The following is a 16,946-nucleotide window of genomic DNA, read 5'->3' as shown; positions in this document are numbered from 1 at the left end:
GGAGAGGCTAAAATTAGCTTCATTGCARGATCTGGAAAAAATTCCTTTAGGGCATGAAATCCAATAAGATAAACCAAGAAACGTTGGTTTATGAACATTTCAAGGCACTAGGGAAATAATATTACCATTTCAATGAATTGTATTATTGCAACTGAATAAACATTTCCAAAGCAAGTTTTATAGTCCATACTTTGAATGTTACGGTGACTTTTAAGGCAATAAAAAGATGGTTTAATCTTTTCCTGAACTGAAGTACAATTCCAGTCAGTACAAAGCTTTTAAAAATAGAAGTMACAGGTTGGGAATACATGCCTGGAAGGTAGGGACTCATGACTCCTGGTCTCTTATTACCCAGGGGACCACAACAATCCCTTTAAACTGGTTGGACTTCACCTTGGAATTAATCCTCATGTTTCTTTTGGTGTTTTGCTCCAGCTTCAGTGTGTTTGTGTAAGAACCAACCWCTTAGACCTGTAAAGTGGTAGATGATTGCAGGCCCTGGTAGGGATTTGTTCCCATATGTGGAGAGGCAGAATTGGGGTGACATTTTCATCCCACCTGCCAGAGCAGCTGGAGGTATCRTGCAGAGGGTGCTGCAGTCAGACTRCTCTYTTCTGCCTCTTGTAGCACAGACAGTCCATCCATCTCTGCATGATTTGACACCGTTGTGAGTGTGGGGTAAACCTGAATGTTGGCATTCCATTCCCCCTGCTCATTAATCAAATTGGCTGTGAGCTGTGCTTTGTTTGCAGCAGTCTCTGGGCTGGAAGATGAGAAATTTTAAAATGTACCACAAAACTTGACTCTCTTCAGGAAATTGCCAGCCTGTGTGCTGCCCTGGGCAAACTGCTAACTAAATSCCACCCTTCCCTGTCTTTTCTAGCTCCTTATGTGACCTATCTCAATAAGGATCCAGCAGCCCCCTGCTCCTTGACAGAGGCCCTGGAGCATTTCCAAGTGGACAGCCTTGATGAAATCATCCCTAATGATTTCAGACAGAAGGATCAGCGTCCTCTGAAAGCCCCTCATAACATCACGGTGGTGGCAGTTGAAGGCTGTCACTCCTTTGTCATTGTGGACTGGGCCAAACCTGCTCAAGGAGACATGGTAACAGGTACTCCCTGAGGTTTGCTCTCCTGATGGGAGAGCGGAGAACGGGAAGGTTTTTTTAAATGACCATCTTTATATTGAACTGAGCTGGTGGCTCATGAGGTTCTTCTCACTGCTCTGCAGTTTTCTGAAGGAGTTGAGTTATTTTCTGAGGAATGAGAAAGGTCCATCAGTCATCTCTCAGTGCTGGATGGAGCAGCCCATGTTGGTCCAGATATCTCAAGATTTTGGCACTGATCTWGTGACAGTGGTTCTGACAGCATCACAATCCTGTGTGGCAGCTGTGATAGTGCTTCACTTGAATGAGCACTTCTGCCCCTCAGCATCACTGCAGCCACCTCCAGGGGATGCTTTGGAGCATCTTTCACATCTGGCTCCAGTCTGGAGCTGGTCTGGGTCCTGCCTGGCTGTGACAGTGGCTACAGGAGTGATCTGCCTGTGGAGGGGCTTCTGGCTTGGTGGTCTTCTAGTCTGCTTTTTTTTTTTTTTGGTAGGAAAAAAATGCATATTGTCACACTCAATTATCTCAGAATCTGGGGCCCAGGCTATGCTTGGCTTGTTTTAGTGAAATTTTGATCCAATATCAGTCTGACAAGCAAGGTTCTGAGAATTTTTTGTAACTTTAGGTTTTTTTTCCCAAAAGAACCTCTGGTATTTCTGACTGTACTAGTGTCTGCACAGTCAGTGTATCAGTTAAAACAGTATGTTGCCTCTATCATCTTTTTGCCTACATTTTTTTCAATCATAATTCACAACTGTATGCCACCCTCTGATGTAATGCTACATCATTATTAGCTGATGATAGGAAATTCTTATAGGCTGGGATTTTTCAGAAGAATTAGGCATGGAATCACATTCATATTCAAAGATGTTCCACTCCTTTTAATGCAYAAAATTTACTGTGACACCTAGGGATGTAATTGACATAAAATTTAATTAGAATTTTCAAAGCTATTTGTCTTGCCTGTTTGCAGGCTATCTGGTTTACAGTGCATCCTATGATGACTTTTTAAAAAATAAGTGGTCAACCAGGACTGCAGGATCTACTCACTTGCCAATTGAGAACCTGAAGCCCAACACACGGTAAGGATTTGATCCATTCCTTTTCAGTTCTGTTAAGGAAGTAAAACAAATTTTAAGAATTGCCAGTTGTTTTTCTTGGTCTTAGTATAAACRTTTACATCTGATTTAGATTTTACTCATTCTRTTGGACAGCAAATCGTTCTATRAACTGCACAAAAACAACATGATGYMTTTACCATATTAACCCTGGAGCAGATGGTACATGTACTGTGTGTACATGTATATATGTTTGTGTGTATAAAAACACATATCAGTAGTAGATAAAATCTTGTTTTAAAATGCATTTCCTAGTCTTTTGAATAACTGAATCAAACACTGGGGGAAGAGGATACTAAAATACACCTGTGATGTGATGTGATTATGTGATGTGATGTGATGATGTGATGATGTTATGTGATGTGATGTGAGCCATTCCCACATACTTGTGGCCAAGGTTTGATGCCTAAGGGCTACTGGGAAGTGCTGCCCACTCTTTTTTCACTTTCTGTTCACATGAGTAGTGCTGGAAGATAAGCCTTGGTTGTATAAAGTGAGGCTGTGGCAATTGCTCAGAAGTCAGTTTGGCAGGAGCTTTAGGTCATGGAAAAACTCTGACTGCAATGGCAGAACAAGAATGCATGCTTCTTGAATAAGATACTGGAGTAATTTGTGGTGATTGGGTGGGAAGTGAACAGCTGCAGAGGGACTGCATTCAAATTATTCCTTTAGAGAAATGCTCAGTGTCTGACATACTTGTCTCTCAAATTCTGAGCCTGAAATTCTTTGGGTGCTGCCTTGGCTAGGGCCTTCACATGCTGCCATGTACAGTGCTATTCATTTAAGCATAATGTTTCACCAGTGTCTTCCTGAGGGCCGTATAATCCATTGGTCCCTATTGTATGTTCTGTGAAGGCAATATAGGCTTCATGTGGGGTCTGTRATGGAGAAGGGATCTTTATAACAGAGAAATTGTGTGTATCAGCCATTCTCCAAATCCACAGACTGAATTGATTGCATACTTTTTGTCTTAAAAATAACTCCCTAACCTCTGGAAAAAGGCCCCATGCCTAAGAAAATATGGTGTGAAAGCTGAAGTTAGTCTAAAACTTTTGTGTCTGCATTGTTGGTGCATTTTGTGAGGAATGTCTGATTTACACTGATTTACACTGAGAAGATGCTATTGGCTGCTCATTGTCCCACGAGGGGCTATGGTGGTGCAGTTTTGCAGCATGCATAGCATATGAGAAGCAGGTTGGCATCTTRGCTGAAGTCAGCACCAGAGAAGATTTCAAGCTGTCAGCATATCCTGGAAAACAGCTGCCTGGTGTTTAGGTTTTACAAACAAAACAGAAATCTATGTTAATCCGTGTCATAAGTTTTCTTCTGAGGCCTGGTCTGACGTCCATTTGAGAAGTGGAAGTTTTTCCATTAGTGAAACCCTGRTCAGCTTCAGTGGGCACAGGAGCTGCTTCCTTGTGACTTGTGATTGTAAACACCAAAATTACTTTAAACCATATTAAATCCTTAAAACTGCAGTTTTGACAAGGTCCCTTCCCTAACCTTAATTCTCAGCTGTCACAGAAGATGATGCAAAGGGCTGGACAGCATCTGCTCAACCACTAAGTCCTGTCCTCTGCAGTCAGAAACATTATAATCCTYGTAATAAACATTTCAGTCCTCTTMTTGARCATGGTTAGRCTTTTTCYTGCCTTTTTTAGGAAACCTGTGTCRGTGCCTGATGGGAGTAGCTAGGTAGTCTCATGGTTTAAAACTCTGTCCTTACCACCATATCTCCATGTGTCCTGAAATCTTTCTTTGTCCCCTTGGGTTTTGTTCCACCCAGGGGTATTTTGATCCTACAGTGCCTCCTACCAATTCTGGTGTTGTCCAGTGTGTCCAGAGTATTTCATAGTAGGTTCTCAAACATTTGCTCAGGGCTGATAACGGCAAACAGAGCCTGGATTTGGCCAGATGTACCAAAAAATCCGGTTTCCTTTCTATATCTCCATTAAAACAAAGCCAGGGTATGTCCAGCAAGCAGCATCAACCACAGCTGGCTGCTGTGCCATCAGCCACACAAAAGAGCTAAGATGGCCATGAAACCCTTGTCCTGTGCAAGTGACAGACCTGGGGGGGCACATACAGACCTCATACCAGTTCTGTAGGAAGCTCCTCTTCCAGCCTGGCTCTAATGTCTTATAAAATTAGTTGTAACTATTGATGAGGGATGTGGTGCTGTGCCATTTTAGATGRAGCGAGACTCTTTGCACAAAACCTGCAGGCACTGATTCACACATTTTTCTTATAGAGTGATGATGTCGTTATGGGAGGAGGATTTTAGCCCTTGCTATGGGGGTGCCATCTCAGCCTGTCACTGAGCAGAGTGCAGGGCTGAGGATCCATGCAGGCATGCCTTTGGAGAGTCTGGAAAAAGGAATTTGCAGCTAATTTTTTTTTTAAAGATGCTTCCCTAATTGTCATGCTGAGTGATTATCTCACTTTGCACTGAGTGRGTGCCAGCTATTTAATTCCAACAGACATCTTAAATTAAGTCATAGAATAATTTTGTTCCATGTGACAGGTATGTTGAAAGATAAGTCATGTAGCCYAAATGAAAAAACATATTATATATTCAATGCCCTGTTACAGTTCACTATGTCCTTTCTTGATATATCACTAAAATTGGTATATAAAATCTCAAAGGAAGTTTATTCTTAGGAGGAAAAGCCTTTTTCTTGTCTGTATTGAAAATGAACAACAAATGGTGCCACATCTACTGGGATTCTTCTGTGCCTAACGGTAACAATTCATGCAGTTCTGCCTAAGCAAAGTGTAAATCGAATTATATATTACTATTTTTGTTYGTGTAGTTATGTGATGAAAACCAGTCGAGTTATACTGATTTGAGATTTCCTGGCAAATTCATCAGCTGAAGGATTCTGACTAATGAAAATGTCAGATTCCTGGACCTAGAATGGCTTTGGCAATTTCTTTTTTATTTGTCATGTCTGAGAAAGAAATATATCCTGACTGCATTATTTTATTGACGTTCTTAATACAGCAGTCATAGCGTTGTCTATGTTAAATCACAGGTCAGCAAGTCATGAGATCTGGCTCTCTTTCTGGTACGACTAGAGGCTTCTTGTGTATATAAAGGCTTAGGAATCAATTTTCCAATTCAGCAAAGAAAAATGTACTCATGACTTCAGCACTGAATTTTTTTTCAGGCAGTCAGGCAGGCAACGTGAAATCACGCGTCGTCCCAGATGGGCTTCTGTGTGTGCAACAGGACAGCTGAGTGCTCGGCTGTCCTGATTGTGTGGGTAATCCGTTCCTGCATTATGCATTGGGTACAAATCTGCATGGTCTTCCCCACTTAAGTGCACAAGGTTCTTGGGATGCTCTCTCTGTTTCAGAGGGCGATCATCGCACTCTGATGGCAATGCTTTGAGGCTGCCGTGGATTCCCGTGTATGAAGCGCATTGAAAGGGTTTCTCAGACAGTGCCACCGTGTTGAAAGGTGGTATCTGATCCTACCTCTTGGGGGGCAGTGGGAAGTCAGGCATCCATACTTTCSACTATGCTTTAAAACATTATGGAAAAGGTGTGGGCTGGAAAATGTCTTTCTCCTGCTCTTCTGAAGTAGTTACAGCAAACACCAAGTGAAGCTTGGTGCTGTGTTGCAGCTCTTTCAGGAACCAGAGTGAGGAATTGCTGCCTTGTGTGCCATCCCTACGGACAGGCTCGTGCTGCTCACCCCTGTCCTSATCCAGGTGGCAAAAGTGCTAGTGAAGAAGGTGTGGATGGATGCAGGTGATCCATGAGGGTATTGACCAGAAGTGGAGGAGCACATGGGAGGCTTTTTGCCTTCCCTTTCCTCTTTCTCCAGACATCAACAACATCCTTTATACAAACACACCTTTATACAAAAAATCCAGGTCAGTAGTTAAAAACAGGGGCTATTTTTTTCTGCCAGCAAGAGGACAGTGCTGAGCAGGTGCAAAAAGCACAGCCTTGCTAAATTCTGCTATTTAGCATGTTTTCTTTTTGCCACAGCATATGTGTCTTTTAAAAAAAGCCATGGGTTCTTTGTGAGCATCACATACCCATTAATTAAAGGCAGAACTGGCTGCAGAAAGTAGGAGTGGAGTAGTTTTCTGGTGTCAGCTGCAGGACACAGCAGGAACAGGGGACACATCCCTCGTGCAGACATGTGTCCCACAGACGTTCTGACCACGCATGTGATCCATGTCTGACACAGGTACAGGGTAAATCTGGTGCCATGGATGAAGTCCAGAATATTTTGATTCCTGTGGCTTCCATATWGATTTCACCTAGACAACCTGCCTGTAATTTTTAAGCATTAAAGATTTCCTGGCCCATTCCTGGAGATGACCACCTTGCTTCTAGGCAAAACCCAGGGTTCATGTGACTTACCACAAAGAAGAAGTATACTATTTGCATATCTTTCCATCTTTTCCCATTAATATCAGTTTGATTTTGAGGCAAAGCAGTTAACCTTACTTGACAAAAGATACTATTTTTCTTGAAAAAAAAATTACTTTTGCCAAAGGGCTGGTTTAACCCTGTCCCCTCTGGCTTATTGTTGTGATAACTTCATATGTGCTTGGCTATGCTTAGGCCAGAGAAGGCCCTTTCAGGAGTGACCTCCAGACCTTGCTGTGGGCTTAAGGTGAGAGGAACAGATACAGCTGATGGTCTGGGAAAGGACACGTGGCAAATACCAAAGAGCAGACCAAATCATGAAAGTTCTTGCAACAGGATTGTGTTGAATGTCCCTGCTGCATGGTAAACATGAGGATCATGTGTCAGCCCAGTGTGGCCCATGCAAATGAAGTAGCGCTGGCCAGTTTTTGTGCAGGATGGGAAGAGCTTCACCAGGAAGAGCAGCCTGATGTTTTTGATGGGGCAGACTCCCTTTCACCAGCTATGAGGCCACATCAGGCCTGCCATTCAAATGGGACACTGTCATGTGAGGTAATCCAGCACTTGGTGGCAGCCATCCATGCGAGTAATCACTTGCCCTGTTATGTGTGTAGAGCTTTTGAAGGTGTCTGCTTTTGGATGAGAGGCTAAATCAAGATCCAAATGCTATGTGGATATTRCAGAAGCACAGTAGTTTTAAATTCTTTTATTGATTTCTATGCAAGAATGAAGTTGAGCAAGCAGGCAAGAAAGGAAGACCCAAACTCAGGAATTTAAAAAATGCTGCATTGAAATTTTTTAAGTATTCTTCCATTCTAGCTAAACTCAGGAATTTTAAAAATGCTGTCCTGGAATTTTTTAAGTTATTTTCAATTCTAATTGGTTTCTTCTGGTCTGCTACAAATGTAAAAGGAAACGAAGAAAACATCAATCTGGGGGGAAAATGGTAGGGTAGGCATCAACTAAAAATCATTGGTTTTGGAAATGAACGAAAAATCTATTCTTCTCTAAGGATAAGTTTGCTTCTATTGAGCAAAGAGKGGTGAGTCATGTGCTTTGAATTAAGCATGTGATTTAAATACTTTGGGGGAATCAATAAGACATCATGTGATGCTTTCTTGTATTACTCAAGTATTGTAATCTTAATKCTGCTGGAGTTTTTACAGAAAGGTTGAAAGCTTAGCTTCTGATCTCATCTGAATCTGATCCAGTTTCAGTTTGCAGTTTACACTACTGCATTCCTAGGAGTTAATCTGGTTTAAAACTGTTCCTGAGACCAAAATTAGATTTCCTTGCAATTTTGTCTCTTAGTCTTTAGCTATTAGATGTTTCATAGAAAGTGGATGTTGTTGATGTGGTTTTTGGAAGACGGATGATAYATAAATAAATTTTCCAAAAATATGCATGGGAGCAATTGCAGAAAGGAGACATTTGTCTCTAACAGCCAGCTCATACTGGCTCAGCATCCAACTCCATTTAATGCAAAGAACACTCAGTGGAATTCTGCTTAGATTCTTACCCTGTTTTAGTAGTACTTATAATTTAGCCATTGAAGTGGAATATGTTTTAATATGATTTTCCCACTCTTCTTGTTTCAGGTATTATTTTAAAGTTCAAGCAAAGAATCCCTTTGGTTATGGACCTGTTAGCTCTTCAGTCTCCTTTATCACAGAATCTGGTATGGTTCACTTTTTATTTTCATCTCAAAATTGAATTCATAGTAATAAATGTGGCAGGGCAATGACTGAAACCAGCATGCCAATAACAGTGATTATTCTGGACTTGCTGCTTTCAGATTATGGGKTTTTTTTAACTTTAATTATTTGTTTTTAGTTAAGCTAGGAAAATAATACACACTCTTAATRCCACTAAGAAAATGTAAATTATGTTAAAGTCAGCTCCAGGGGAAAAGAAAKTTGAATTTCAAATACAGAGGACTATTAATGTTCAACAATACAGCAGCAATGGGAAGTTTAATGTCTTTGATAGATTGACCAAACATTTAGTAAATTACTTTCCTAATTGTGAACAGCGAGACAGTTGGAAACGGTTGTCTCTGGAAGAAATACGGAAAGCAACAGTTCCATCAGATAGGCAAAGTTCTCTGGTGGTTTTTTTTTTTTTTGTTTTTTTTTTGACAAGGCATGCTGCTCTTTCACAGGGATAATAGTACATTCAAGAGCAACACCCCCTTCTAAAAATAGGCATGAGCTATTTTAATTAAATGAGCTATTTTTTGCCTATTTCTTCTACTTCCATCAAGCCACTTGCTCTACTGAAGAATAAAGGACAATTTTTTCAGTTTTCACTTGAGTGAAAGGTCTTGTTGTTTCTTGCAAATTTTGCCCTTTTAATGACGTGGGGTTTATGCAGTCTCTATCTATGCTCATTTGACTTAATTCTGTAGTGCTCACTTCAGAAGCTCCACTAAGAACTGTGGAGGTAAATYGTCACAGAACGGAGACAGAAATGCAAGATAAGTCAGTGGTCCTGGATAACACATTCAGATTTTCATTCAACGAACAAGAAGCTCAAGCAAAAATCCAAGCATAGTATTTGACATTTCTCAGGTGGCCAAGGAGGCCAGTGGCATCTTGGCCTGTACCAGCAATRGTGTGGCCAGCAGGACAAGGACAGAGATTGTCCCCCTGTACTCAGCGTGGGTGAGGTCACGTCTCCCGTCCTGTGTTCAGTTTTGGACCCCTCMRTACAAGGAAGACTTTGAGGTGCTGGAGAAGTCCAGAGAAGGGYTGTCAAACTTTGGAACAAAGTGCTTAGGGAAATGATAGAGTCCCTATCCCTGAAAGTATTTAAAAGACTTGTAGATRTGGCACTGAGGGACATGGTTTAGTGGAGGACTTGGCAGTGCTGGGTTGACAGTGGTCTCAGTGGTCTTAAAGACCTTTTTCCAACCTAAACAATTCTACSATTCTGTRCTGCATCTTGCAGATAATTTTCCTGCTGCCGGTATATGGGCCTGAATGYCTAGTTTTCCCATCCAAAGTCATCTCCTCTGTGAGCTTTATTTAATGTGTTAAATATACCAAATTTAGTTTTGTTTGCAGCACTGATCTTTCATTTGTCATGGCCAAAGGTGACTTTGCAGCTGGCACAAGTACAAAATCCAATTGCTAAATGCAAGGGCAAGTGGTATAGCTACAGTGACAGAATAGGTCATGAGACAAAGAAATTGCTAATTCAGAGTGCTCTTCTAATGCAAGGAATGAAGAACCTTATTGAAAATGTTCAGTCAGTGACTCCATATGTTTCACATTATAAAACAAGGTTTGGAACAAAATATACAGTTTTCTGTTTGTTTTTTCTTCTAGACAATCCTCTCCTCATTGTCAGGCCACCTGGTAAGTCTTTACTCTGTTGTTTCATTTATGAAGTGCATAAAGCCTGTGCAAAACAGTTAGAATATAGGAATTGGAAACATTTAAACATGCAGTTTAGTAATTCATGGGGATAATTCACAGAATATCTTTTGTTGTAGGACCCCTTATTCTGGGTTTTTTTTTTTTTTTTCTGAAAAGAAATCTTGTAAAGATATGTTTGAATAAGCACTTGATTTTTACCCATCTTTTGCCCTGGTACAACAGCTTCAATTACTTGGTGATAAGCAGTAAAGTATGTTACTTCTGTATCTGTATCCTTCAGTTGCCTAAGGATAGCTTGAATAGCAGGATCAGAACTTCTGTCTATTTCTGATACTCATCTGTAGAAATCATCATGCCCTTATGAATACAAAAAAATTCATTGTTACTGACTACATGATATGCCACAAAGCTGTTGAGCTTACTTTGTGTTTCTAAGTCTGCAATAAGCTAGTTCAGCCCCTAATCATAAGGTCTGATTTCCTGGTGCTGGGACTGACCTTACTGGCATGAACATTGGTAGGGTAACCCCAAGCAGTACCTGCTGTCAGAAGAGATGCAGGAAAAAAGACCTCGTGGTTATTATGCTCTGTCAGCTTTCTTAAGCAGTTAAAATGGGTGGTTCTGGATTTTTTGCTACACTTTTCATGGAAAGTGTCCAGCATATCCCTTCCTTCTCTGTTTCATGGCACTTGTTAGTCTGGTTTCTTCATGTSCTTGGAAGTCTCTGAGGGTTGCTGATCAGTGATTGCCTCTCCCATGAAAGTGTTTGCAGGATTTGGTCCATGTGCCTAGTGAGAGGAAGAATGACTAACAGAAAAAAACTTCCAATCTCATTTGTAAACCATCTGTAAATAGCACAGTAAAAACTGGACTTTGTGCTGTAACTAGAGAGAAAAATACCAGTTATCACACTGGAAGCTTTTTGTATCATTCTGTATACATTAATACAACAGCAATTTGAAATAAATTAAATTGTCTTGGCTAGTCAAAGCAAACATTTAGGTAAGCCAGTAGAAACATTTAGTCTTTTGCAATACAGTTAATTAGTCTTCTCTGCAGCAGTGCTCTGAACAGAGATCCCCAGGAAAGGTCTCACTTGTCTATTATTGGAAATTCATATGTTTTGATGTAATTTGAGAAAACCACACAGAAAACAGTACATTCGTGATACGATCTTTTTAACCAAACAGCAAGAATACACTTCACTTCACAGGCTGTTGCTCACCACAGTTCTTAATATCTGCTCTCCTGTAAGGGGGTTATGTTTTAGAGTTAGTCTTAAACTGCAGACCTAAGATCAGGCCTGTCAGACCTAAGATCAGGCTGTGTTAAGAAAAGAAATGGTGTAATACAAGATAGAAAAGTCTTACTAGAACAATTTAAGCCTGTTTACTTAAGCTGTGGTTTAGGACATGAAATCATATTTTGAAATCATTTTAACAATTGTTATTGTTTACTTCCAAGGAGGGATTTAATAAAGTGTCTAACTTTTTTGCATAATATTTTTTCTTGAAGCAGTATTTCTGAAAATAAAAAAGTCATGCATTATTTTGCTGCAACATGTCTTGTAAAACATATTAATAAATGTTACCTCTGCAAAACTCGGACTGAAATGTTACAGTTTGTCCCTAATGTGGARTTTATTCTTTTCTCCAAGGTGGTGAGCCTATCTGGATCCCATTCACTTTTAAGTATGACCCCACCTACTCAGAGTGCACTGGCAAGCAGTACGTGAAACGAACTTGGTACCGCAAGTTTGTAGGAGTGGTTCTTTGCAACTCCTTAAGGTACAAAATTTACCTCAGTGATGACCTGAAAGGTAGGCACCAAGATTAATTTCCTGCTACTTGTCATCTTCATCTTCTGGCTTTCTTAGTTTCATATGTGGCTGAATTGTGTGACCACTTCTCTCAAGAAGTAGCTCTTACACAAATGCATTGTCTTAGAGATAATGAAGAAAACTTTCCATGTTGTTGATCTGGGGTAATGGGATTATCTCGCTGGCCTTTCAGACTACGCTAATGAGTGTTTTTATTGCATTGCTTTGGTATAGTTACAATACAGTATTTGAATAGTAAGAAATAAACAGCCCTATCTCTTAGAGAAAGAGAGCCCCACAGTTTTTAATTGTCATTTGAGRCTGAAGTAAAAGTAATGGTATTGACATATTGAGTGGTTTTTATTTTCACATGATGTATACAAGTGAGTAATCAGTTGAAAATCTCTCCACCTGTCACCTGAGGTGCACTGCCCATAGACTTCCAAAATTGAGACTACTGTAGTCTGGAGCTGTAACCTATTTATTTTCCATAATTTSTGTTTCCATACTGTGAAGGTAGCATTCTCCCTCTTTCCAGTCACTATTCATTGGTAATACTGTGTGTGTCACTGTAACATTCCTCCTGCTTTCTTCCATGCCTATTTGCCTGGTGGTAAAGAGCATCCCAAACATAAATGTTGCTGAGCTAAGTAATCTGTCTGTATCACTCTTCAGATACCTTCTACAGCATTGGGGATAGCTGGGGAAGGGGTGAGGACCACTGCCAGTTTGTGGATTCACACCTGGATGGAAGAACGGGACCTCAGTCGTACATTGAAGCCCTGCCCACTATCCGAGGTACGGCAATGGGGGAGTGGGATGCTGCTCTTACACCATTTGTAGGATTAAGGGGTAAGGAGTGGAGTACAGAGTGGAGCTCTGTCCACAGCTGCTGGCACCTCTCCAAGGAGTCCAGCTAATGCAGTCGGTGAGAAAGTCCCAGTGTGCAGAGAGAGAGAGGCAGAGACAGAAAGAGAGTGGAATAGGTTGCAAATACTTTGCAGGAACAAAATGAAAGAACAACAACAAAAAAGTTTTATAGGTCTATGAATCTTTTCTCTTATGTATAAGACCTGCCTCACTGAATCGAGTACAAAACCTCTTACATGTGCCGAAAGGGACCAGCTACATCTTTGCAAATACAGCCTTTGTGAAGGATTTCTATTAGTTCATTCTAATGACTTAAGATCAGCACTTTTATTTTGGCCTGGTAGTTACCTCTCTCAGAGAGAAAATTCTTACCTTGAAGCAGTTCCTCTGAGCAAACTTCTCACCACACATAACCAAGAGGGTGGCAGCTTGCCTCACAAAATTAAACCAATCATGAAAGTCAGCCAATCTTTTCAGTACGACTGTTAGTTTAAATTATTCAGTTAGYTTTAGTGGTTTCCATGTGAAATAATGTGTTGATATTCTTTGCATGGTGGCGTTACCAGGAAGAAACTGAAACAGTGGTTRATATTTATATATCACTGTGAAGTACTGCACTTTTTAGCTCAGAAGACAGATGATTAATCCAGATGTGTATGTGCTTGGTCTAGGAGACAGAGATAGAGAGCACACRAAAGTTTTATTATTGGCACCAGCCGTGAGTGTTTCAGATGTTCCAATGCACGAGCTATGCGGACAAGAATGCTGCACCTCTTCTAATGCTTTAAGCAGTCACATTCTTTCTGCAGATGAATCAAAAGGGGAAGGCAGGGCTTAACTTAGTATTTACTGCATGAAATGATATCTTTTTGTTTTGTAAAAAGCTGACTTTTGSTCAGTCTCTTAAGCCTTGTGAGATAATAGGATTTTATGGTAGTTTTTGCCTCAAAATCTTTCATATATTTAAACTGACTTAGAAACATCATAAACACAATTGAAATATGCCCACSTTTTGGAGTGAAATGCAGAAGTTCTTTGGCAGACCAGAGCATTACACATTAGTAAAAGAGATTTTTAGCAGTAAAACCAATCAAAACTATAAGAAATATGAAGGACCAGAGTTAGATAATTCAAGAAAGATTTCAGCCAAATACCAGGGCTATCCAATACCCTTTTGATACAACTCCCTGCCAGACAGTTTATAAATTTTTGTTTGCGCTGTGGGATTGGTTCTCACTGCATCTGCTACTTTTGTTAAATTGCTCTGTCTTTGTTCTGGAATACAAATGAGTGTTTTTCTCCTGACAGGGTATTACCGCCAGTATCGCCAGGAGCCGGTATCATTYGGACGCATCGGATACACAACACCCTACTACTATGTGGGCTGGTATGAGTGTGGTGTGCCCATCCCAGGGAARTGGTAGCAGTCTCCTTCCCTGTCTTAGGTATTTCAAGGCTTTTCAAGGTATTTCTACCAGAGGACTGTGGGCAACTGATTTGGAAAAGAAAAAGAAAAAGATAAGTGAGGCAAACCGGTGAAGACCAGCTGCTCAAGAAAACCTCGTGAAGACAAACATGGACACCCTTTACCAGCCTAAATCTGTGGTGCTACTTGATTTCTGCTTGGAAGCAGGGATGGGATATAAGTTTGATGTCCTACCTTCCTCCTCTGTGTCTTTAAGGCACAGAGAGAAGGTTGCAATGTGTGCAACCTGTGAAAATTAGAACTGTATTAGCCATGAAAGTTTGGAAGTTTATTTTATCTTACAGGAACGACCTAAGCATGCTGTGCTTGCTTAATGGGATGCTAAACTGTCTTTTGCTGCCCGATTGGGCTCCCCTATGCAATCATGCTGTGTAACTGGCCACCCCCCAAAGGCAATATATTCTCCTGAAGACTCCCCCTGTGGGTTCACCCACTGCTGGACTAATCACCAGATCACAGTGTAAAGTCACTTTGAGATATATCTGTATCTATATCTATATAAATAGAGTACTGTACATCTGCAGAAATACTTCTTAAAGATGCTGAGATCTCCTTGTTCACTAGATAAATATGTTTGGAATTTTTATGTAAAAGGTGCTGTTRATTCTTTGAAATATTGCTATGCACAATATATTAACCAAGGAAAGAGCTGTATTCTTCTTGTGAGTACTGTTGATGTAACATTTGAATTACTGATCAAAGACCTGTGTCCCAATTCCTTGGCAGCCTTTGGACTGGACATTCAATGGGATTCTACCCCTCTATCCATGTTAGAGTGGCACTGTACAGTCCAGCAGAAACACATTTACAACAGTTCATCAGCATCAGTTAAACTTTCTATCGTTTACTATTTAAAAGTTTTAGTGCCACCTTTCTGCAATCCATTCTCATCTTATTTTGTATGTTATTTATTCCATGTCAGTATCTTTCACATTACTGTGCAGAGGCATAKCATGAGTAATTTGCAAATTAGAAACTGTTTTTAACTTATTTGCTCTCCAAAAGCCCAAGCCACCAATACAGGGGTCAACTAGCAGGAAGCTCATTTGACTGTGGGATCAAATTTGGATACACTTCCCATTAAATACTACCAAAATCTCTAGGAACCAGACCAGAAAGCAAAAACTGACATGAATGAAAGGTATAAATTTTATTTTTTCAGAAGGCATTTGAAAGCTTGCACTAATGTAGAATTTTTGTAGTCCTCCTGGGCAATGTCACATTGATGGTTCCTTCAGTAGCATTCAGTCTTAATGTTTCATGGTAACATCTCAACAGCCTTAGCTCATGTTAGTAAGATTTCACCTGATCTGGCAGTCTGGGAGAGTAGCAGTAACCTGGGGACAGATCCAGTCTCTGGTCCATCTCTCATTCTCATTCCAGTTTACATGTAGTGTAGGTTGAACATCTCTTGAGTTGCTTCCTCTAGTTTGTTTTTTTTTTTAATTGTATAGGGGCAAAAAAGGGAATTAAAGTGATTAAAAGAGCATTTTCTTTTTCATGGTGATTTGGTTTTTAACATTTTAATTTTTCTTACATATTTTTGCTTCAGTACAGTGCCAAATACATGGTCTTGAAGTATAACTTTTTTCCCTAATAAACCTATGATACATGGTTCCAGTTCTATTTCATCCTTTCTGGTCATCTGTGTCAAGTAATCTACGTGACAAATTGTTAGCTTTTGAAAAGTCCTTGGAACAGGAGCAAGTGTCATCTTTTATAAGGGACTGGAAGCATATGGATGTGTTGTTCCCTTCTGAAAATGGTTAATAGTGTGGAGTTACCAAGGGCAAATCATGCCTGACCAGCCTGATCATATTCTTAGTTGAAATGACTGCCTCTGTGGGCAGRGGAGAAAAAGGAATGTCATTGACTTTGGCTTTTGTAAAGTGCTTGACATGGTCTCCCACTGACCATTTGTAGCAAAACTGGTGGAATATGGYTTGGAGAGGAGAGTTGGTCCTTAAGGTGGATGTGAAATTAACCACGTTGTGAGGCTKGAAGGATTGTGATCAAAAATAATGCAAAGTCCAAATGACAGCTGGTTGCAAGTGCCACCCTCAGGGGCCAGTGGAATCTAATGATCTGTGCAATGGGATGAAGCGCATGGATGGAGTGCACCATCAACATGATTGCCACTGATACCAAACTGGGGCTGGGGAGTGGTTTGTGTGCTGAGAGCTGATCAGAAGAGAGGCTTTTAAAGGCTGGATAAATAAGATATCAAGGAATTCATACAGTTTAGTAAAGGGAAAGGAAAAGTCCCACGTGTTTGTCCTTGTGGGACAGGCTGGGGTGACTGTCCAGAGAGCAGCTTTACAGAAAAGCTGCATTGTACCTTCAGAGAACACAGGTAATTTTTGATTTATTCATCCGCAAAGGCATGGTTCCTTCATTCCCTGCTGGAAATACCTTTGGGGTTGGACAGTCCCATTCAGAGATGTCATTATGGGTGAAGACCATAATGCAACCTCAGCTGAGGAGAAAGTGGGGGGTGCTGGGGTGGTGGTGGAGGACATTGTGCACTCTTCCCCTCCAGTGTAAATCTTCTCTGAGGCTAAACCAGCCAGGGCAGAGTCAGCAGTAGGGCACAGCAGGGAAACACATGAAGTGCAATGGTGTGCAGTCTTCGCTGTGAGGTCTGGGTCAGTCCTCTGTGCTGTAGGAGGTGATCTGATTGACACATTTGCATGCTATGCCCCATGTGTAGGGTAAACATATCACTGTGATACCAGGTAGTTTCTGGAAGATGATGCTGGTCTTGGTCTTTTTT

The 16,946-nt window shown here is 40.7% G+C and overlaps 1 protein-coding gene across 1 annotated transcript in view; it reads left to right on the top strand.

Moving 5' to 3' along the window:
• Positions 1 to 15,780, top strand: part of FNDC1 (fibronectin type III domain containing 1) — a 60,632-nt gene extending 44,852 nt beyond the window's left edge. The window contains exons 14-20 of the mRNA XM_057364439.1: positions 884 to 1,114; positions 2,085 to 2,193; positions 8,217 to 8,296; positions 9,948 to 9,977; positions 11,656 to 11,817; positions 12,493 to 12,615; positions 13,996 to 15,780. Of these exons, the coding sequence (XP_057220422.1) occupies positions 884 to 1,114; positions 2,085 to 2,193; positions 8,217 to 8,296; positions 9,948 to 9,977; positions 11,656 to 11,817; positions 12,493 to 12,615; positions 13,996 to 14,111 (851 nt within the window). The 3' untranslated portion in view covers positions 14,112 to 15,780. The remainder of the gene's footprint in view (positions 1 to 883; positions 1,115 to 2,084; positions 2,194 to 8,216; positions 8,297 to 9,947; positions 9,978 to 11,655; positions 11,818 to 12,492; positions 12,616 to 13,995) is intronic.
• The last annotated feature ends 1,166 nt before the right edge of the window (positions 15,781 to 16,946 follow it).

This window comes from Malurus melanocephalus, unplaced genomic scaffold (genome assembly GCF_030028575.1).
Source record: "Malurus melanocephalus ecotype Western Australia unplaced genomic scaffold, MMel_1.1 scaffold_38, whole genome shotgun sequence".
NCBI classification, from domain to species: domain Eukaryota; kingdom Metazoa; phylum Chordata; class Aves; order Passeriformes; family Maluridae; genus Malurus; species Malurus melanocephalus.
Note: the sequence above shows the minus strand (reverse complement) of the source record. Positions and strands in the feature narration are given on the sequence as shown.